The following is a 23,419-nucleotide window of genomic DNA, read 5'->3' as shown; positions in this document are numbered from 1 at the left end:
GGGGGGCGGCGGCCATTTTATGCTCCGCCCTCTCTGTCCCCCCTCACGGTGGCTGCAACCGTGGGCTCGTAGGGTCCCGCTGCGGGATAAAGCGGGGGCTGCGTTTGGGTAGAGGCTTAAAAAACAAAAGTCTTCAGACCCCCGTCTCCCCAGATAAACAGCCCGACTGCAAGCCCTGCGGCGAGCAGGGCGCGTCCCCCCGCGGCCCCACCCCGCCATGACATGGCGGCCGGGGGCGGGGCGGCGGCGGGGAAGCCGGCAGGGAGTGGGGTGCCGCTGGGGTCCCTCGGCGATGGGGCTGCCGGCGATGGGGCTCTTGTGCTCCCTGCTATGGCTGGCTACTGCCGCTGCCCAGCTGCCCGTTAGCACCTGGCGTGGGGAGGAGGGCAGCGGCGGGCCGGGACATCCTCGGTGGGATGGAGGCGGCCGGGAGAGGGAAACGGTGGCGGCCGCCCTGCGGGTAGGTGCCCTGCACGCCTCTACCCTTGCGATCCGCGCTAGGCAGGAGGAGGAGGAGGAGGAAGAGGAAGGAGCAGTTGTTGCTGTTCTTCCTTTCCCGTTTCGGACGCGAGGTGTCAGCCTCCCCCCGGGTGCCCCCTTGCCCTGGTGCTGGGGTGCCCGCTCTGGCCGGGCAGGGAGGCTGAGGGCCAGGCTGCTGCCAGCCCCCGGGGGGTCGGTGGCTGCTTGTGGTGGTGGGACTGGAGGTGCGATCCTGCCCCCCTTGTGCCATAAACCAGCACGGGCCGAGCGGTGCCTTCTGCTGAAGGGTGCGTGATGAAGTCTGGGTTGCATACCCAGAGGAGAAGGTGTCTTAACACCTTTTTCATGCTTCATGTTGAGCTTTGTCAGCAGAAGTTGCAGGGGGGTCAGATCGCCTTGCTCTCATATTTCAGAAACTTGTTTTTCAAAGATCTAGGTTTCCTGATAAGTTTGGGTTTCTGAAAGTCTTTTGGCCCTTGTACAGCCCTTTTGTTTTGTACAAACATAAGGCAGGATTAAATCTAATCTAAAGAAAGACAAGATGTTTTTACGTATCTCTGAACCACAAGGTTAGCTGAGCTGTCAAAGAAGGGCATCAGATGGGTTTGACACAATTTGTTCTCAGCTTATTTGTTTGGCTTGCCTTGAATCACTTTCCTTCCTTCTCTATGCTTTTAAAAATGTTTCTTGGTATCTTTCTTGGAGTTGAAATTAGTCATGGCTTTGGGTTGATAGGAATACAGGATGAAGCTGGGTTGAATCTGAGGTGAACAGCTGTCTTGTTATCCAAGTTCATGTTTACTGTTTGTAACCTTTTCCTGCTCTTACGATTTTGTCACTAATGGTAACTTAATAATATCCACAATACCTTTGTTTTTTCTTTAGGAAAGCGCTAAAAGAGTTAGATTTCTGAATTCGTCATCAAATGATAACACATCTGCATTCTATGGAATAAACCAGTTTTCTCACCTATTTCCTGAAGAGTTCAAAGGTACAGTTTTTGGCTGCTGCTAATATCTTTCCTATTGTTTTTTTTCTTACTCTTTTCCAGAACCTTGTATTTTTCACATTTACAGATTCTTCCAGTGCTGATAATCAGCTAGTTTACAATGTCTGGTACCAAACTGTAAGTATTTCTGAAGGATACAACAATCCTCTTCATGTTTCTCTGGTCTTGCAAGATTGAATAGCTTAGAGCCTGACTTTGATTTAGCATGCAGACTTTTTCTTCTTTCTTGCTTCTCACAGGGCCTTAAGACCATTTTCAGTTACAACAGTTGTAAAAGCGAAAAATAGTCAATGTTCTTCAGTAGTCTTAAGTTCCTTTTCCCAATCCTAAGACAAAATGGGCTACGATCCAAACAGTGCTCATCAGTCAAAGGCTGTGAAATTATATCTATGATTATTGGGAACAATATGGCCACCTTCTTTTTTTTCTTTTTTACTGAGATCTCTCTGTTACCTAACCTGATTTTTCACTCTACAGTTCAAGTCTGCTGTTAGATACCATACTATTCATTGCAGTGATTTCAAACCTTGTTTTGATTTTAGATAACTAAAGAGCTTTTTTCTTGAGTGAAAAACTTACAACTTGAGTGTGTTTCAAAATCTTTATTTTTTCATCTATTTTTTTCCTTTTTTTCTTACTAAAATAATGTAATATTTTCAGTAAGTAACATATTGTGAACATTCTAACAAAACTTATTTATTATTGATTAGCTTCAGTAAGTCTTCATACTCCGTACTCACGTTCTCACATGGAATATTTCTGTTCTTTCTAGAAATGTAGGCATACTCAAATTTGTTCTGGAGTATGATCAGTATTTTAAGACATTTAATTTCTCTGTGGATTTGAGAATGAGATATAATTTCACGATTGTAACTACAGATAAAGTTTACCTTTATGGCTTCTAAAAAAAAAAGTTGTTTTTGTGTTTCTTTCTTTTCTTTTTTTTTTCTTTTGGGTTACAAGATTTATAAATGTTTGTATTCTGTGTTTAGCTATTTACTTAAGAAGCATACCTCACAAACTTCCCAGATACATAAAAGTGCCAAAGGGAAAGGAAAAACCTTTGCCAAAGAAGTTTGACTGGAGGGACAAGAAGGTCATTGCAGAAGTGAGAAATCAGCAAACAGTAAGTCCTGGTGTTTTGCTTTCCTGATTCTCAAGTACTGCTCAGAGACAGTTCCAGCAAGTACATCGCAGAGCACAATGAAGGAAAGGAAAGGATCAGCACTGCCTCAAGGCTCTTGGAGCGCTGACACAAGTATGGCTAGTTGAACATATACAGAGTAACGTGCAGAGTGGGATTAGACAGTCTCTAACTAAGAAAATACATATCTCACAGTAAAAAGCATCTTCAGACCTATTTTAAAGGGCTGTTTTTTATCATAGCAAAAACGAGTCAGGAATCCTTAAAATAAGATCCTGATAATGCATTTCTAGCTTTCACAGTGTACTACAGGAGGGAGAAAAAAAAATAAAAAAAAAAAATTTAAGGCACTAAGAAAGAAACTTAACAAGACTTCAAAAATATTGATTTAAGATGATGATGATTTAAAATGAAGAGCCTTGGGAAACGCTTTGAACTATTTTTTTCTCTCTATATCAGACTTCAAAAACAAAGCTGACTTTTTAATTTTTTTCTCCTATTTCCCTTCTCTTTGTACCAGTGTGGAGGCTGCTGGGCCTTCAGTGTTGTGGGTGGTATAGAGTCTGCCTATGCAATTAAAAGAAATAACCTGGAAGAACTCAGTGTGCAGCAGGTTATTGATTGTTCATACAATAACTATGGTTGCAGCGGGGGATCCACCATAAGTGCTCTGAGCTGGCTGAATCAGGTTTGAAACTTTTCATAAATTATGAACCCTTCCTAAATTTTCATATTGGCTTTTTTTTTCTTTTACTGGGGAAAAATGATGGGGAAGAGTCAGTGTATGCTTTACACACACACCTGCATATATAAAATACATATACTTTCATATAAAAATTGGATGAGCTACGTGTACGTATAGTTTTATATGCATATATGTATGCATGTATTTATATGTATACATCTATGTATTTAGTCTAGAATTAAGCATTGCTTCATACAGAATTGAAATGATTTGAATTTCAGCATCTATATATGTTGCTTGTGAATATAATAATTCAGCTTATAGGTCTGAGAACAATGTTACTTGAAAGGTGCAGTACTGCTACTGAAATCAATGGAAAGAACAGACATACAGTACCAATGTAGAAGGAGCCATTGATCCAAGTGTCATTATGTGGATTTGAGTTTCTGGTTTGGGCACCAACATCTGGGGAAAAGGAGGGATAGAGATTTTCAGTTTTCAAGTTTCTATCGTTATGTTACAAACACTGTAAAATCATACAGAAGTTTGGGGATCTCAAAATAAAATCAACCTTGTTTATCTTTGTATCACTTGCAACCTGAAACAATCAAAACGCAGGCATAATTTCAAAAAAGAATTCTACTTTAGTGATAGCTGGTACATTCCATTCTAAAAATGCAAAGCGTGTGTTTATAATACGTGTAAGTGGAAACATTTTAATATATTTTGAAATAAAAAGTACTCTCTAGGAAGTCAGTTTGAGTTGCAAAAATATAAAAAGAATCCATCAGTTTTTATTTTTATTTTTTTAAAAAGGCTGATTATTCTTTTTAAGGAACTCTATAATTCTACCCATAAAGATTCATATAATCCCTACTAGTAGTAGTCTAGATAACTTGTTTATGTTTGCATTTCAAGAAAGATAGAGGATATTCATCTGGATTCCTCCAAAGCAAAACTCCCTCTTGACTGACAGCAGAGGGCCTACAAGTGAATTAGACTGGAGAAGACACTATCTCAAAATACTGTATTGCAGAAGACAAGTACAAAAGGTTGATACAATAGCTTTGCAGCTGGACTTTGAACCATGGCAGCCATAATGCAGTTATATAGTGGCATAAATATTTGAAGTCAATAGCAGAATTGGACTTCATTTAAGATTTTTTGTATAACTGTATATGGGATATTTGTGGTTCTTGAACTGTTCTAAAGAAAGGAAAATTTTATGTGTGAATGTCATTTGGAGAGAATGAAGGAACATCCAAATCCCTTCTCGAACTCTCTCTGCAAACAGAGAAACTATAGATAATAAATATCTTATCTCCCAACATCATATTCTTATTTCTAATGTCACTAAGAACATACTGTATTTTGAGTCAGTTCTGTGGCTGGTTTCAATGCCTGGTGTGATCTGCATAGAGCTAAAGTCAAGACACATTGAATTCTCATTCATTTCTCTTATTGCAGACAAAAGTAAAACTCGTGAGAGATTCAGAATACACTTTTAAAGCTCAGACAGGACTGTGCCATTATTTTGGTCAGTCAGATTTTGGAGTTTCAATAACAGGATTTGCTGCATACGATTTCAGGTAACTACTGTCAATTTTTTTTATTTGCTAGTTTCTGTATTGGGATATGTAACATAATTTGGTTTTGATTAATGTGGTACTGTGCAAGTTGTTGTTACTACCACTGGATTTTTTAGATGAGATTAAAACAGAGGTACTAATCTCTTTGAAATAAACTATCTACAGTCATAAATATTCTTCTCCAAGGAACTGTAACCTTAGAATCCAGGCCATTGTTAGCTTTAAGATGTTTATATTCTCTCTTATTAAAGTTTTTGAAATTTCAGCTAATGATTGTGAAAACATGGAAAAACTGCTTGAACCCGGTTGCATAAAAGCATCTAAATCATAAAAACATAGAATCATTTAGGTGGGAAAAGACCTTCAAGATTGTCAAGTGCAGCCATCCACCTAACACTACATGTCCACAGCTAAACCAGTGCCGCACACACATACCTCTTAAACAGCTCCAGGGATGGCATAAGCAATTTTTCCCCATCCCCCATGTTTTCTCCGCTAGAATTTCCACATTTGAGGTAGTTTGCCTCTTATTGTTCATTCAGATTCAGTAATTGTATATCATATTTAGATTGTCTCTATTCAGATGATGGTGATTTTGCCCAGGGGCAGGAGATGCCTTTGTGCATTTTTACACCTACATAAAAGGGACTTTGATTCTTTCTTAAAATAGTGAGAATAGTAGTTTTGTTTTAATTATTACCAGTATTGTACTTTCACATGTATAAGCAGACCTTCAGAACTGTCATTTCTTTTGAAGGCAGGGGAATGTCAGACTTGCATCATGAAGTGAACAAAGCTTAATAAAAACTCCTGTATTCTTAAGGAAAATGCACCCCAAGGATATCTCTAAATGGAGAATTTTGTGCCAAAATAATTGCATGCCAAAATAACAAAATTAAAAGTTTTGACTTTGTAGTCAGTGGGAGGAGATGAGGCCTGCTTTTCTGTGAAGGCACTCGTATTTGTTGTTGGAGTCTTAACGATAGGAGTACTTATTCAGAGACTCTAAAGAGTTAATGTTTAAACCTTTCCCCTTAATACGGAGGTATGCGTGAGGCTTGTTTCAGGATCTAGATAAGGGCTTAGCAATAAACATGAGTTATTTTCTTAAAAGTATCTTTCTTTGGATGTGGTGAGTACTACAGCAACTAATAATTTGTAGCCACTAATTATGTTCAAGTTAGAAAGCTTATGTGAGTGTCTTTAAATTAGGTCTTTTAAATTGTCTGTCTTTAAATTGGAACCATGAGTCAGTAACAGTATATCCTATGACTTCAATTGGAATTTGTTGAAAAACTTAGGAAGTATTCAGTTAGTTGAGTATTTATCTGCTTACATACCCACATCCTCCTCCAGTCTGTGACTTAGCAAACAGTATTGTCAACTGAATTCTGTAAACGCAACTCATAGCTTTTTAGGCTTTTGTACTGAGAAACATTTTTAATTTTTATCAGTACAATACAGCTGCGTACTGAACAAGAAAAAAAATATGTAATTTTAATCAGGACGCCAATTACTGCCACATATAAGGAACTAAAACCAATTATAACTTTGCCACTCTGTGTATGCCAAACTTAGTTATTACAGATACCATGCAATGATAAATATTTCCTCCTATAATACATTACATAAGCAGATGCTAATGGCAAATATTTGTTACTGGCAATGTCCTGTGTTTTGATGTGTTTGAGATACAACATACATAACAATGCACTAAAATATGTAAAACGTACTTCTGTATGTTTGAAAATTAATGGGCAATAACAATGTTGACTAATGGTTTGTCCAAAGCAGATTTTTAATTGAGAGGAACAGTGCATAAAAGGTATGTGGTGTTTAGTGTTGCCCATCAATTTGACCCAGACTTTTTTAATAGCATCGTGTCTTTTGATCAGCACCTTTTCCATAGTGTGTGCCCTACTTTTATGTTACTGCGTTGTAAATAAAATTCATGTTTATTGATGTATGTTATGTAGTGTGTAGCACTCACAGGGAAAAGTAATTATTTGATTATTAGATCATACTTAAGTCGATTACTACCTCTCAAATTGCATTATTATGCTAACTTTAACTGCATTATCACTCACTTCTTTCACAGTGGCCAGGAAGAGGAAATGATGAGGATGCTTGTTAACTGGGGTCCTCTGGCAGTAACAGTTGATGCAGTTAGCTGGCAGGATTATCTTGGTGGGATCATACAGTATCACTGCTCCAGTGGGAGAGCAAATCATGCTGTACTTATCACGGGTTTTGACAGAACAGGTATGTTTCCATCAACTGAGTTTCTAGGTTTTTGCATTCTCTTACTTGGCCTCCTGTAGGGCAAGTGATTACAATCCATAATGCTTCAACTGGTTGCGCTTTTGAGAACTGTTTGATTTGGTGTCACCTCAGTTCTGGAAGTGAGGTCTGATCCCAGGAAAAAGGCTGTTCTTTTCCTTTGGTTCTGTGGGACTTCATGTCCTTGTAAAGTCAAGAACACGGGTATCTGTGTCTTTATCCTAGCAGAGGATATATCCAGTCTATTAAACACTGGTGTATTAGCTCTGTCTTCTCTGTGAACAACAGTAGGTTTGTCTGTACTATGTCATCTAATCAGCATCCTATGAGACACGAAAATGCTAATCAAAGAGTGTTAGACTATTATTTTTTCTATGCTTCCCAAATCTCATGTTGTCTCTTGTTTATGAAAATGTCTTTTCCAGGTAGCATCCCTTACTGGATTGTACAGAACTCCTGGGGACGTACCTGGGGAATAGATGGTTATGTTCGTGTGAAGATAGGCAGCAATGTCTGTGGTAAGTCTGATGGAAAACAATGCAATTGGTAAAGGCTATATTCCGGGTTATATGTAAGTAAAGCGATATAAGGGGATCCTCACAGAGGAAATACAAATCATTGCTATGTTTTAAGAGAGGGTAGATGAGTTCAGGTAGAAAAATAGTGTTTGCTAGTTCAACCAAACCATATAACATAATGTCCATTACTAATGCGTATGATTGAAGGGGAAGAGGATATCAAGGTTTAGATTGATTTTCACCACACAAATATCATTAATGCTGAATCCTCAAAAAAGAATAAAGTTTTGAATGTGAAAGCAGAGAAGGGAGGAGGGTAGAGCTCAACTGTAAATAGTATCAGGCAATGAAGAAATAAGAGTTGCAGCGGTTTTTGTTGTTTGTTTTTTTTTTTTGTCCTGCCCCCCACCCCAACAATTTACCTATTGTCCATATTGTCAACATATGGAAGAGAGAGGATGTAACATGAATATCAATTCTGATAACTTATTTCTGGTAGGTCTCTATTTCTCAGACTAACTCATTTTTTCTTTTGTTTTTCATTCACTTGCAGGTATAGCAGATACAGTTTCATCAGTATTTGTTTGACACTGGCCAAAGACCGTGATCTTTATTTGCATAATCATTTGACATAAACTGTATGTGAAGATTTTACTCCAAGGCAACCTTTTCTAAAGTAAGAAACAACTTTATGAGGAGGTCCTGATTTTAAGTGTTACAGGAATGGGGTAGCAGGAGTTTTTAGAAATGTTTTTATTTGGAATGTGTATTGTGTATCAAATCTTTCATGGAATAAGAAGGCTTAAAATCAACCACAGAGTGTGCAGAAGGAAGTTAAAAAGATGGATTGGAACTGTGAGTGTGAAACCCTATCAAGGTGCTCAATACTGAAGAATACACTCCATAAAAATCTTGCTAGGAAAAAATGGATGACAAATAAGGAAGTTGAATCAACAGTGTGATGGAGTATAATCCATGAACATAGAACATGAGATTATGTCTGGTTTTATTGGGTGGGGAAAGGGGAGGTTGGAAGAAAACATTCTCTGTTATGCTTTGATACCCAGATACTCAGACATTTTGTCTTCCTCCTTTTTGTGAAATTCTACATTGTCTCTAAAGCTAGAAGAAAAGAGGAGGGGAAGGGGGAGTCAGAGTTGTTTCCTGAGCACCCAGGGTCAGTGTAGTGCTGCAGTCCTTCCATTTCAGTCTGGCACCTTTCTTGTGTAGATATAAATTCAGAGCTCTTTGGAGTAGGGGGTGTTTTAGAAAGTGCCTGGAATATCACAGTCTTCTGAATTAATTTGTTAGATGGATAGAAAAGCAAGCAGAAATTATATTTAAATAAACACAAGACACCTCTGGTGGCTTAATCCTGTGCCTTGACAGGACATAAGTGTTTGCAAATCAACTATTCTGTCTTTTAATTGCTGTGTCAGTTCCACAAGTCTCTTCACTACATCATGACTAACAGTAGAACCAGTGGCAAAGCAGAAATGCAATAAAAATTGTCTATTATAGAAAAAATGATGGCAGTAGAGTGTTGATATATATTCTACCTTTAAAAAGACAGCAATTACAGAGTACTCCAAATAAGGTAGATGTTGAATTTTCCTACAAAATTATTGAACTTTATTGAACTCACAGGAGACTTGCTGGGAACCAAAGAGTGGTCCTAGATTTGCTAACCTGTATAACTGCAGTTGGAGACAAACGTAACTAGAATTGAAAACTGAACATGCACTTTTAAAGTGTTCTGTCATCAGGAATTCTTTACCTGTATCACTAATGAAGTGCTATTAGGAAAAGTATTGAAGCAATTCTGTAATTTTTGCACTCATTGTACCATGTTAAATAGGTCTCTGTAGTACAATCCTTTTGTAACGGATGCCATGAATGTTCATAATTGTCTGTGTAAATAATGTCTTTTTAGTCATTCTACTTTGAAGGATTTCTACTATTTTCAATTAAAAAAAAAGAAAAGACTAAGTACTATGTTTCACTACTTCAGGTTCTGCTTCTTACCAAGTTTTGCTGGCTGAAAACTTCACATTAACCAAAAGGAGAAGTCTTCTGTAGTATTGCCTTAGCAGATTACAAACAACAAATAGCACGTTTCCCAAACTGGAAAAAAACAGCTAAAGTTCTAAATTGACATAAATAAGAGTAATGTTGTTATAGTAGTATCAAACATAGAAGTTTCATCTGTGCTTTTGAAGCTGTACAACCAGGCCTAAGTACCTAAAAAGCATTGTTATACAGAACAACTCAACAGAAATTAAGGCCTGCAGTGTATGCATATTTCCAGGGAAAGCATTTATACAGATGGGAGTCCACTAGTGAGATGACGACCCAGCTCTACATGTATCAATACCCTTATGGCCAAAGTCACCTCATTTTTATGATATATCAATTTTATTCTTATTTCAATGATATTTTGAATAAAAACACTTAAAATTTCTGCCATACTGTTGTTTGAACACTGTGCTTGCTTTGGAAGACAACTTAACAAAAGAAGAGCTTTAATACAGCTTTATTTAAAGTGCAAAGCAAGTACTTATATCTACTATTCTTAAAAGAAAGTATTTTTACTGAAGGAATTTACATTCATATGTAACACAATTCAGGAGGTTTGGGTTTCCACAGATTGAAGACTTAATATTTTTTTCAAAATATAGCTTTTGAAAATCTTAACCCAAAATTCCTTTTGAAATTCCACTACTGCTCAGAAATTAATTTTCTTTTGAAGCTGATGAGAATAATTATATCTTTGACTTGCAGAATTAAATTACTAAAAGCCATTAGGCAAACTAACACATAAAAATATGTACAAATAAGACATGATCATGATAATTCATTATAATTTGCTCCCTTTCCATAAGTGTGGGCTGTATTTTCAACAATTTTCAACACTTCTGCTAAGTTAAACTGGCCACTGATTTGAATTGGGTTATCATTTTAGCTTTAACATAGCGTAATTCAATACAGATTATTTTTTCTACAAACGGTTAAGTTTCTTCCATAAGTCGATCATACTATTCACATAATTGTCATACATAAATAAATATTTACACACCCATGCTGCATGAGAACCCTTGCTATACTTGAGGGATAGCACCAGTCAAGATAGAAGTTCTCAAGTTCTTCACAGCAACCAGTCTAGAAAGGTTCAGTCAGAGTCATCACTGCTAAAATAGGAGCTGTCACAGTATTCTGCTGTATAAAGGAATTTATGAATAGTTGGATTCATTTTGGGTATCCAGTGTCTTGGCACTAGAAATGTTGAAAGATTGAACAAATCCACGAACACCTTGTATCTGTCACTGAAAAAGATAATTGAAACAATTAATATTGCTGTGTTGGCATAGGAGGCCATAATTTCCAAAACCTCAGGAATTGTTCCCTCTCATTTATTGACTATTTCTGCACTAACCATCCTTCTCCTTAATATTTCAGAATAAAAGTCCTGTACTATTTCTAGGGCAGAGCAGATTAAATTATATTTAAAGGGAAATATCCACATCTTTCTCCTAAAATTGCAGACTACAGGGGCTCTAACCTCCAAATCTCCACTCTTGTAGTAGGTATAAAGGGGAATGTATCTGTGAAGAATGTTAACCTGAAATTCAGAAAAAGTGAGAAGGATTGTTGAAAAGAAAATGAACCCTGAATTTTAAGCCATCTTCACTGAATTCAATATAACCTGCCTAACTTTCTTTCCCCCACTGTATTATAATATTTTAGATAGGAATCATTGCCCACAGCTATAGATGCCAGTCACTGGCTGCGTGCTGTTTCTATTTAAAAACAATCCTAAAAGAAGGTCTTCTTAGAAGATATTTCAAGTGTTCTTTTGTTCTTTGACATAATGTGGTTTGGGACATAGTGAGGACACATTTGAGCCTAAAAAGCTCAAACCAAACTAGCTGAATTCTCAAATTTTGTGTAAGAATTCTGCATTCAGGCCCAAACCATCCATTAAAAGAGGAATTTTAAATTTTCTCTCTGCTTCATCCAACAGAAGGAAACATGTTTCTGATTTTTTGCCTGCACAGCTAGAGGGTATTAATTAATATCAGCTTTCAGAATATATTAAATCCTAAATTTCAGTACCTTAGTTTATATACTTAGAGTCATTCTAAGGAATAAAGCAAATGTCATTAGCTGCACAGCAGACGGGACTCATTTCCAACCTGTATCACCTAATTAACTTGGGCTGGATAGCGCACGAGCTAAACGATGCAGAATTAATATTATTTCTATTACGGTAATGCCTAGATCCCTTGCTTGAGACTTATAAATGGCATTTTGCATGAGTGATCAAAGCCCTTTGCCCCAGAAGGTTTTGAGTTTACGTATGTCAACCTGATAAGTAAATGCACAACAGGCAGAAAGAGAAGGAAATGACAGAGCCCCAAAAGAGAAACAACAGCCCCCTAACCTCCAGTGAGCTGTCTGAAATCTGTCTCCTGGCAGTACAATGCCTACAAACTGTGTTATTGTAAGTAATGGGGGAAATACATTATTCTTACCTCACTGTTGAGCGCAAATAGTGGTAGCCTGATGAGCCTCCTGTGCCAGCCTTGCTGCCAATCATTCTGTGCACCATGCAGACATGGTTATCTAAGTCACACAAACCAAGGGCATGGCAAATAGCCAGTGTTAAGATTGAAACAAAAGGTCGCATCAAGGTGAATCATTTAAATATTAAAGATCACAGAGAGATGTGCTACTAGATTTTAAGCAATGCAGGGGTAAATTATGCCACTCTTTAGTCAACTAACATAAAATGATTGTTAATACAAAATTAATACACTATTATACATCATTATGCTCTGCTTGTACAGAATTGATACATTCAATTATAGTTGTCTAAGTAGAGAAAGAACAGAAGGAATGTTTGCATGTGAAGAGTTGTCATGATGAGGGTTTGGAAGGCATTGGAAAATAAATTGCTGCACCTTAAAATTGCTCACCTAATTTAAAGCACGTAATAGAATTGATAGCTCTACCTATGTGTCTAACGACCACAGAGGAAGCTGTTCATCTTTCCTCTTGGCCAAAATAAAATATATATATATATGTATATATATATATTCTTAAAGGAAGAACTCAGAAGTTTGGTTCTAAAACTCTGGGTATAACTAGTCTAAGAAAGTATGAAATAGAACAATTTACTTGCATCTAAAAGAATATCAGAGTAAAAAAATTGCAACTTACATCTCCATTTGGTCATGAGCACATCAATATCCATAAGAGAGGTAAGAAGCTGAAAGGGAACCTGAAAACGAGGCTCCTCTCTTGGAAAATGAAAGAGAAGACAGTAAGATCTCTTATAATTATTTTTCAAAATACCACTTCAGCAATGCAAAACAGCAACGCAAAATATACACTCAATGTATATTTTTCCTAAATCAGTATTGAAATACCAGTAGATATTCTAACAAATACTTCTTACATGTAAGTCTTAATCTGTCCTTTTTCCTTCATTGGAAAAATGATCTAAAACTTTCTAGGTCACTTTGTGTAACAGCCTGAACAGGGCATTTGCTAGTTTGGGCCCGAGGAGAAACACCTGCTGAGACAGTGGAACCTCCATCCTTGAGGGCATTCAAAACACAACAGGATGCAGTCCTGTGCAGCCTGATCTGACTTTCAGGTTGGATCTACTATATGGCCCTGGGTTTTGGTGTAGGATTGGACCAGAGGACTTTCCAAGGTCCATTCCAACCTAAATGAGCCTATGCTGTTGTCTTTAACCTTCACCTCTGCTGTTACCAGTAAGCACTGAAGACAAATCTTCTAGCATTACCTGTAGAAGTAGATCATCAGGGCACCCTTCAGTGCTTTATAAGACAGTCTTCTTTCTCCTGTAAAATACAACCATGTTTAGTTTGTTGCTGATTCTTGATGTGATTATTCTATATGTATTGTATACAAAAAATATCAACCCAAAGCATATACGAATATATGAACATACCTTTACTAAGCAGGTGTTCATGCCGTTTTTCATCAAATAATGAAAGTAATACATCTTTCTGTTTTTGGAATTCAGATAAGAAGTCTTCTTTTTCTTCTGATTCTGGTTTGGCCTTTGATATTTAAAGCAAATGGAGTTTTTAGAATTCAGTAGGGAAAATTAGGCCCTTAGTGAGCCTTGATGTAACTTCTGTTTTTACTCTAAACACCCTTCAAATTTACACTTTAAATGTATGAAGTATATTTTCCAAAGAAGATAGACAAGTCACTGAGTCACTGTCCTTTAAAAACACAATTGCCACAAAATGTGCAATTAATAAGCTGTCAGAACAGTTCAGATGAATGAATGTGCAAACAAACTGGCAGTTTATCATTTTTCTTTAGGTCTAGAGGCCTTGGAACAACTAATATTAATTTGTTTGAGACCTAATTATTTTAGTTCTTCATTTTCAAGGCAAAAAGAAAACACCTTTGCACAGCTATGGGTTAGAAAATTGTATATAGAAAGGCTAGGTAAATTAGAAAGGTGTAAAAATATTCCCAAGAACTTAATGAGTTCTTATGTTACGGTGTTTTTTCATTAAAAATGTACTTATACCTACTTCACAGTATTTTGGTATTTTCTCATGCTTATTTGCCAGTGTAACTCAAATGATCACACAGCAGCAAAGTGCCATATACTGTTAAATAAAAATAGCCACTTTATAGTGACACTCTATACTCACAGGTCATGGACCCAAACTTTGTGGAGTTTTACTCTGAACTGCAAATACAAGCACTCAAAGTGACATAGTTTAAGTAAAATGGATTTCAGACCTTCCATTGATACTTTCCCTTTTCTTTTGCAATCATTTCATGTATTAGATATTTTAAGAGTTCTTAGATGTCAAATTATAAATGTATTCAGATATCCAGGAAAAGTTTGTAATTTTCCTGTTTCTTGTAAACACAGGCTGCTGAAGATTAAGTAAAATGAGTGAAAAACCATGACTGGGCCAAAATGCCAGTCAAAAATGTGTGATTTTCCAGCTGTCTTTTGTTATAGTTGGATCAATAGAACACTACTAACCTGCACTATGGCAAATTCCTCTTCTAAACCTTTTAAAACATTCACTTCAAATTGTCCCCAGAAATCAAATCCTTCTGCCTCAAGTCCTGGAGTTCTTTCCAGCCATGCCTTTAATAATAATAATAATAATAATAATAATAATGTGTTCAAGTATTAATAATGCAAATACATTACCCTAAAATTACAACATAAACCAGAACAACTGTAGCAGGATAATATAATAACCCGTGTATAGGTACTAATCACTGGAATAAGCATGTCTACATGGAAGTTTTATACCTGTATAATGATGCCATGCAAACACACCCACAGGTTCCAAATTAAAAGATTACTGTTGGAAGACAAAAGCTGTCTTGTTAAAATCAATTCCTTTGTAGACACAGGAATGCAGTCTTATTCCACATATTTATGATAAACATAAAGATAAATCTCAGAAGGAAGATGTAGAACCATCTGCTGGTACAACCATTTTTTATCAGGTCAGGCTGAACGCTGATCACACCATCTGCCATTAGCTTACACCAAAACATGCAATAACACAAGACAAATTTATGTAGCATTAGAAAAGCCTCCTCTCTGATTTCCTTTCAATAATGTTTAGCAGAAAAAAAGACGGGGAATCTTTATGGTCGAACTACCTTTAGAGATAATTTAATTTAGCTACTCCTTATCTAATAGCACAAAGTCTTAATGAAGAAAAGTTACATGAGTTTCTTATATATTCAGGTGTCAATAGATGAATGGAATGATTCCATATAACTCCATATCATTCCAATAAGAGAATAATTTTGTCACATAGAGGTAGATGTTTTTATTTAGGTTTATATTGCATTATTCTTTAGCAAGTTAAGTTTGTGTGTGAAAAGGAAAAGGGGGTTAAAGAAATCACAATGTTTGAGTGATTCATAACTTAGAGGCAACACCATTAAATCAAGGTAAGTGAGAAAGAAACACTTGTTAAAACATCTTTTCTCCTTTCCATTTTGGGTTGGCATTTTTCATGTTCTGTTTTTTAGCCTCTTTACTACAGCTCACTAACAGTGAAAGTATTTTTAAAGTTTTCTTTTGAAAAGGGTTTGTGGTCATGAAAAACTCAAACAAACCAGTACATTTACAGTCTTGGACAACTCAAATTTCTGCAATGCCATATACTAGTTTAGCAGTTTTTTCAGGCAGAAGCTGTGAAAAAATCAGTTGGCTTACCAACTCTTTTTCATACCAACTCCTTCATACTAAATTTGATAAGCATACAAAATGTGATTCATTGGGAAGCTGCCAGCATGTTTGCTTCTATCCAGAGAGAAGAATTTGTCGCTGATACCAATGAAGGACATTCTTGGAGAACAGGGGAAAACATTAAAGCAAGTTCTCAGACAGACTTTGTTACCTCAACAAGTTGCAGAAGTGTTGGTTCTTGCTCTGATTTAAGCAGTAATTCATAATCCTGTCCCTTGAAGTTATCACGATAATGCCTTCTGTTATAGGGGACTCTCAGGCTTTGGGGAACACCAATCTTGTTCTCTAGCAAGCGAAACTGCAGGCTCTGAAAACCTGAGGCTGGGCTTAGGTAGTCTCTTGGGGAGTAGAAGAGAAAAACATAAAAAAATGCAGGATATTATTTTACAATAATGGGGTTTTCTGATTCTCACCTAAAGAATGAATAACATATTTCACATTTGAAGAATATCAAATACATGGCCAAACATTTGTGGTATGCTTCCAATTAAGAAAAAAATGGTAGTTTAGTGCAACTATAACATTTGTATAATGTATTCTAATTATAAAATTATACACACAGACATATACTCACTAATGTTTATATTGTGTTTTAAGGTTGCAGCTGTGTGTGTATGTACACATGTTGTACAAGAGAAAACATCAGTGAAAATAATTTTCTTTCCACATAGCATAAGCAGTGTCACTCAAATAGGTATCAGGGAAATTTCCACATCACTCAAGTACCAGTAAATGGCCTTTAAGTAGGCTTGTTATACTTCAGAATAATTGCTATGTATGAAATAAATAAATATATTAATATTATTTATTTCATATTTTATTTCATATAAATATGAAATAAATAATGAATAAGATATGAAATAAAATATGAAATAATAAATCAATATGAAATGAATAAAAAATGAAATAAATAAAAATCTACTAAATCTTTTTCTGAACATTATTCTGAAGGATTCATTAATAGGATTCTTTCTGGGTTAAATTGTGCGACCACTTTAGAAGAACTGATATATAAAAATAATCTGAAATCCCATGTCGTTAGATAATGGTAATGCACTTAGAATTGCAAATGCTAAGGTTTGGAAAAACAAGTAATTGATCTGATCTTATATTTGCTTATTATATTACATATGGTGTGTCATTAAAAATCAGAAGCAAGAACTCTTCAAAAGAAATGATTAGCCCATGTATTTCCCTCGCTGTAGAAGACAGATATTTCAAACTTCCACAGGAAGCCAAATTGTAGTTTCACATGCTTTTTAGTTAGGGACCATTAAAAGACAGAGGGAAAATGGTACAAATGGTACAAAAAGGTTGGGATGTTGGACAGCACTATGTTTATGAGTCAGACGGTTCAGGGGCACAAGCAGAACGGAAGCAGAAAGGCAGATGGTGGATTGTGGATGAAGCTGTCATGCATGGCAGTGGAAGCAGCTAGTTGTGGTGAGGGAAGTGAGAGGAAATGCCAGGTGAGAAATGAGGCAAAACAATTGGTCTCAAATAAAGCCTGAGCAGAAGGCAGATGAGCTACCAACCAGCTGGTGCGACAATACTTTGGGCAGCTACTGGAGAGCAGAAATTCTTGGGCAGAAATAAGAAGAGAGCAATGTTTCCTTCAGCCACTTGAAGCTTCCAGCACTGCATGCCCACATTGGGATGCAATGACACACTGTCCTAAGCAAGACAGTTTAAGTATCTGTTTGATAATACACAGAGAGTGCATTTCTGTCACCCAAACACTTTTATGATTTGTCATAGAACATGGCTGCAACTGTGCAGTGGTAAGTTTCTAGTAAGGTGTTAACAGAACCAAGAGCTATTTCTACTGTTTCTGCTATTCTTTTTATTTTTATCTGAAGACATTTATCAGCAACACACATAACCACCAACAGTTAACTTGTACTTCATTACAGGGTATGCTGGACTATTCAGGGTATACTGGGTATTCAAGCTCAGGTTCTTAGTTGACTCTTGTACTGTAATATAACAGCTACTTCTCAGACATGTTCTCACCTTGCTGAACAATCCAGGTACTGGAAGCTGCCAGCGCACATTAAAGACCTTGCTTAAATTCACAGCCTACTCTAAGCATGAGAATTACTAGCTCATGGGTTACTGTGGAGAAATATATAGTAAGTATTTACCTGAAATCAAAGAAGTCCAATGCAGTCATAGTTTCCAAAACAGAGAACTGTTCCACAAGTAATTTCAGAATCATTGAAATTCTGTTCATTCGAGTGATAACTTTCAGCATGTTTCTCTCATCTCTTACCTTAATAAAAAATAAAGACCGTAAACAGACAGAGAATGGTATTCTCTTTACCTTCTACCTATTTATTTCATGTCTTTCCACTGTTGTGCATCACTATAGATCCCAAGTCCTTTCCATGTGAAATCCATAGTAGCAGAATTTTATATTGAGTATAAAGCCCTGTTTTTAGCTGAAAACTGAAAGTGTGATTTTCAAAGATCAAAAGCTTTTTTTCTCTCCACGATGACACATTACAACGTGGACATTTTTTTTTTCTTTCATGTATTTTGACTAAAATAAAAGTCACCACAAGAAATTAAATTCTAGACCGAAATCATTTCTAGAATAAACAATTATTATAATATGATTTTAATGATATAAATTACAACATGATAATTATGATTTCTATTATAAACATTTCTATAATCTATATTGTGAGAGAACAAGCCATAAGGCAAGTGCAGAAAGTACTTGAAGTTGAGAAGCAGAATAATCTGATATATATCAGGACAGAACATCTAAACAGATGCTTGTCAAAGACTTGCACTAGCAAGCAGAAGAAAACAGAAAAGACAGCATCTATTGGGAAATACAAAATATGAAATGGAAAACAATGGAACTCTTAAGGATAAATTGAATGCTTTGGCTCAAGGGAAATCTGCTAAAATTCCTATTAATTTTAATTGAATCAAGTTTACCTCTAAGACCAGGGCACACAACAAGGAAATATCAAACTACAAAAATGAAAAATGAAAACCATTTCCGTAATCATCTTGCTGTGTGCTCAACTTTAACACTGACATTTCAGATTCTGATTATAAGGCAGCAATCATTTATCACAAAAATAAATAATGAGAAATGATTCTATTAAGATATGATTATGGTCAGTGATATTTTGATACAATTTTCAACTAAAAAGCCAACAAAATTATGACAAGAAAGATCATTCTCATTGAGCATTATAAGGAAAAGGCTACTTCTTTGTGAAAGAAAGTCTGATCTACTTCTAGATTTTCTTCACATACAGGTACTCTGGTTGTTATTCAAGGTATTCAAGGCATTTCTCTAAATACATGCAGTCTGCCTTTTTTCTGTGAGTACTCGGTGAGGAGTCTTCCTTCGTTATCTAGTTATGAGGTGTGTTTAATGTTGGATAAATGTTTACAACTTTAAAAATATTCTTCTATATTTGTCATTTTAATAAATTCTCAGACAATTGTACATTGTGATTTTGATTATTGTCTTTCTGTTGGATTTAATACAACTAAACTACCAAAAAAAGTTCTGCTTTCATATAGTAGTTATTGGATAGAAGAAAATGGTATGTAGACTTCAAAAACTTGAAGAAATGCGGAAGTGACATTTCAATGTTAAGATACCTGTTAGCTCTGTTTTCAGTTTTACCTATGAGCATGGCTTTTCTGCAGTAAAATATACCCATGTTAGCTCCTACAATTATCCACTATTAGCAGGAAAGTATGAGAGAATTTTAGCCAATGAAACTGGTCTTGGAGAGTGATCTATGTAAAAGGCAGACATCAGGAGGAAATTTTTTGGGTTGGGGTGGAGGTGTGAGATGGATGGGGTGTGCACTGTTTTTATATATAAATACAGCACGTGTTGATTTAGAAAAAAACATATCAGGCCGGCAAGAAAGAGACAAGAGAAAGAGGGGACTGGATTTTCCCAAAATGAATATTTGCTCTTGACTTACATGGCCGTTTTGAAAGATCACCCGAACGGAATCCAATTCCCACAGAATCTGCTTAAACCAAAGTTCATAAGCTACAACAAGAAGGATATTGTTAGCATTATCTTCAACAATTTTTTTTTCTTGATAGCGATGAAGTAAAATTCTCAGATTTTGATGTAAAGTGGGTAGTAAAGTGAATAGCAAAATGGTGTAAAGTGAACAATGTCACTGTATAAATAAGCACTGATACACAAACGTGTTGCCTGTTCAAGTATGCTGTCTGTCACCAAAACTATTACACGAAATAATCTAGCATCCAGAATGTAAACAAATTTTAAGGCATGTTTTTCATGTCAGTTATTAGATGTGTAGAATGCAGATTACAAAAGGGGGAAAGAGAAAATCCAGCTCCAATACTTCATTAAAGGCATTACGGCATTCCCCTTTGCTTACAATATTCCCCAGAGCTGCTTACAATCTTAATGCCATCTAAATATCTCCCATCAACAACAGAAAAATATTATCCACATGGCTTGCAGACACTGGTCTGATATTAGAAGTTAGGGAGCACCTAACCATTGTGCTGGCTTCTAGAAAGCCTCGTGATGGTTAAAAAGTTGGATTGAAGTTTCAGAGAAGGCACAAGCCAACACACAAGACTTGACTACAATAAACTGCAGAGCAGCCTTTTATTCAAGCCAAGAATGAATTTTCCCATCTTAATTTCTCTAGAAACAGAACTGTTGAGCTTTTGGTTTTCCACATCCAAATTTTATAATTGTGGCTTCGTAAGCATAGAGTGGATTAGTGCCTTACAAAAGATACAGGGATACACACAAATGCAGATAAAAAGACAGAGTGATTGTAGTGGCTATGTCTAAAGTGAAAAAAAATCATGCAGTATGTTTCAGCATTAAATAACTCCCTGTGGCAAGAATGACAGACAACCATCACTTCAGTCCTCCCAACCACTTACCTTGATGTGTCACAATGAAAAGATGTTCATCATGGATTTTGTTTCCTTTCTTTTCACTCTGAAGCTCTTGAGCATTCAGTATTTTGTTCAGCTTAAAAATGAAAATAAGGCTATTTGTAAAGTTCTCAATTCTGCTATTAGCCACAGCGTACTGTAGTCCTACTATGTAGAGCTAATATTTAAGAAAAAATATTTTTAAATAAATTTATAAATAAAATAAATAAATAAATGAAAATATTTATTTTAAAATACTTTTTCTTAAATATACTAGGTTATATGAGAAGTTAGACTAAATGGTCTCAGGCATTATCTTTTAATTTTAAAAATACCTTGCCTGAAAATAACAATTTGGTACATCAAATAGGAAAATTTGAAAACTATCTTAAGAGTTTTTAATTATTAAAAAAAAAAAAAAAAAAAGAGAGAGAGAGAGAAACAAATATCCAGTGCGTTCTCCAGACCTTATGTCAATACTGTCATGTTCAGTGCAGCGTAAGTCCTATAGTAAGATTCTGTGTAATCATGTAATAGCATAACCATGCAAGAGCTCTGATTTGAGGCTGTACTAGTTATTTCAGTTCTGGTGTTACTGATTTTTTACTCAGTCAAATTCACAATCTTAGTTGCTTTAAAAGAAATCTTTGCAAGGTTTTGTATCATACATCAACAAATAAATCTTTTGGGCACTCACTTCAGTTCTTGCTGTCATCAGAAAAAAAAAAAAAGGAAATGTCTGAATTATATTATTACTTGTGTCATTTGATTTTTGCATATTTCTTAATTACTTTTAGTGATTTTTGTTTGTTTGATTGTTTTCTGTATCGCACCCAAGAGTACTGCAATGTATTTTTCCAGCCAAATATTCTGGGCTTTCACGTAACAATCTGGGAAGTTACACATGGCCTGCTGACATGTAGAGAAATTGCCAACTGGCAATTGTCAGGCCAGTGAAAGCCTTTTGAGTTGCACCACTTCACAGCCGAGGTTTGCCAGAACAAGCAGTTCCCTATTGACCCCCCTAAATACCCAGCTTCCCTGCAATTTGAGAAGCCATCCCACAGTCTGCCTGCAACCATCTCGGCTGAGTCAGGCACTGGTGCTGCAAGTATACCTGGGAACTCAGGCAGGGAAAGGGCACTTTGAGACCTGCCTTGGTGACTGCCTGACTGCTGTCAGTGCACAACAGGGAGAAGTGTCAATCACAAGTCCTGGCTCAAACCTTCAGAGTGACCAGGGCAGTAAAAATCAAATCCTTGCACTTACTTGTAGGTAGTCTCCATAGATAAGTCCACCTTTGCTGGCTTTATTCATCCCTTCTTGTGATTTGTCATCTTTTTCCTCTTCCAAAGATAGCTTGCTAAAATTAAATCTAAGAAGAAAAACAAGCAAATAACTATTTAATTAGGGATCTATGACTATGCCTTTTTATTGCCTTTTTATTGAGATGCATCTAAAATTCAAACAATGCCTTGTTTTGAGCAAAATGAACCACTAAAGCAGTCTTGTGAGAAAAACAGCGCACCAAGCATGCATCTTGCCACAGTAACAGCTGGTAGCATGCTCTGAAAAGCCCTTGTACAATGTCTTCTCCCTTAGCAAGAGCTACAGCAGTGTATTTGCTGATAACCCCTAGATCCCCTCCAAACTTTAATATAAAGTTATATATTTTAAAGCAAAATAGAAAGAAGAGGGACTCACAGGTTTTTGCTCCCTGCAAAGGGGCACCCACTCATAGTTCCAATGTCCAAACTTGCTGAGCTGTGCTCTGAGGAATATGCTCCGTTAGTTTGCCCAAATCCACTGCAGCCACCTAATTTATAACCTTACCTCATTGCACAGGCCAACCCCCAAATTCTCCTCCTTAGCCCTCAGCCCATCCCTGCTATTCCATAATTACAGCAACTCCCTTGGCACAAAGGTCAATAAGTTCATGTGGGTTTGGCTCTCCTTTTTTTTTTTTTTTTAATTATTTTTTCAATCAAAATAAGAATGACTGAGATACCTGCTTTGTCCCGTATCATACATTTTTTGTGCTTTTTCCTTCAAGGTTTCCACTAGTTGCTGTTTGGGTACTCAGGCTGGTGTCAGGAGTAAGTCAATGAGAGGCCTGTGTGTGAATAAAAAAAATATTCAATATTTAAATCAGGAATTGTTTAAGTGGGTTTGTAACCTGCAACCCCTTGTATCAAAACATCAAGATACTTTGGACTTTAAAAAAGTGAAACATATGGAAAAGGAAAGGAAAGGGAAGGGGATGGGAAAGAGAACATATCTCTAAGGCAGACTGAACAAGGTTTGTTAAAGGCTTTCAAATAACACACTTATTTTCAAAACATGCACACAGATTAAGTAAAACAAGTAAAAATAGCCATATAAATCTCCTGTTATTTTTCCAGTGGTTTAATTCCTGACAATTTCTTGATTTTATTTCCTCCTGCAGATGTTTCACTCTCATTTGTTGACAAATGTTACTCAATTCTGGTAAATCATCAGCCGAACACAGTATGAAG

General features: G+C 36.3%; 2 protein-coding genes across 3 annotated transcripts; one reads left to right on the top strand and one right to left on the bottom strand.

Annotated features, from left to right (window-relative positions):
- The first annotated feature begins 65 nt into the window (after positions 1-65).
- CTSO (cathepsin O) lies at positions 66-10,173 on the top strand. The gene is made up of 8 exons (XM_068681059.1): positions 66-460; positions 1,366-1,471; positions 2,482-2,615; positions 3,154-3,321; positions 4,786-4,907; positions 7,006-7,169; positions 7,613-7,705; positions 8,259-10,173. The coding sequence occupies exons 1-8, from the start codon at positions 218-220 to the stop codon at positions 8,291-8,293; spliced, it is 1,065 nt and encodes a 354-aa protein (XP_068537160.1). The 5' UTR covers positions 66-217; the 3' UTR covers positions 8,294-10,173.
- A 49-nt stretch (positions 10,174-10,222) lies between these two features.
- Positions 10,223-23,042, bottom strand: TDO2 (tryptophan 2,3-dioxygenase). 2 transcript variants are annotated; one of them, XM_068681058.1, is made up of 12 exons: positions 22,912-23,042; positions 22,173-22,278; positions 20,910-21,000; positions 19,955-20,025; positions 18,134-18,261; positions 16,141-16,327; positions 14,754-14,861; positions 13,686-13,797; positions 13,518-13,575; positions 12,926-13,005; positions 12,238-12,328; positions 10,223-11,028 (listed from the first exon to the last, which is right to left on the bottom strand). In XM_068681058.1, the coding sequence occupies exons 1-12, from the start codon at positions 22,932-22,934 to the stop codon at positions 10,875-10,877; spliced, it is 1,209 nt and encodes a 402-aa protein (XP_068537159.1). In that variant the 5' UTR covers positions 22,935-23,042; the 3' UTR covers positions 10,223-10,874. The 2 variants fall into 2 exon arrangements, with proteins under 2 accessions (XP_068537159.1, XP_068537158.1); XM_068681057.1 differs by lacking the exon at positions 22,912-23,042 and adding an exon at positions 22,608-22,762.
- Positions 23,043-23,419: the final 377 nt, after the last annotated feature.

Source organism: Anas acuta, chromosome 4 (genome assembly GCF_963932015.1).
Source record: "Anas acuta chromosome 4, bAnaAcu1.1, whole genome shotgun sequence".
In the NCBI taxonomy this organism is placed as follows: domain Eukaryota; kingdom Metazoa; phylum Chordata; class Aves; order Anseriformes; family Anatidae; genus Anas; species Anas acuta.
The sequence above is the reverse complement of the archived record's forward strand: the minus strand, read 5'-3'. Positions and strand labels throughout refer to the sequence as shown.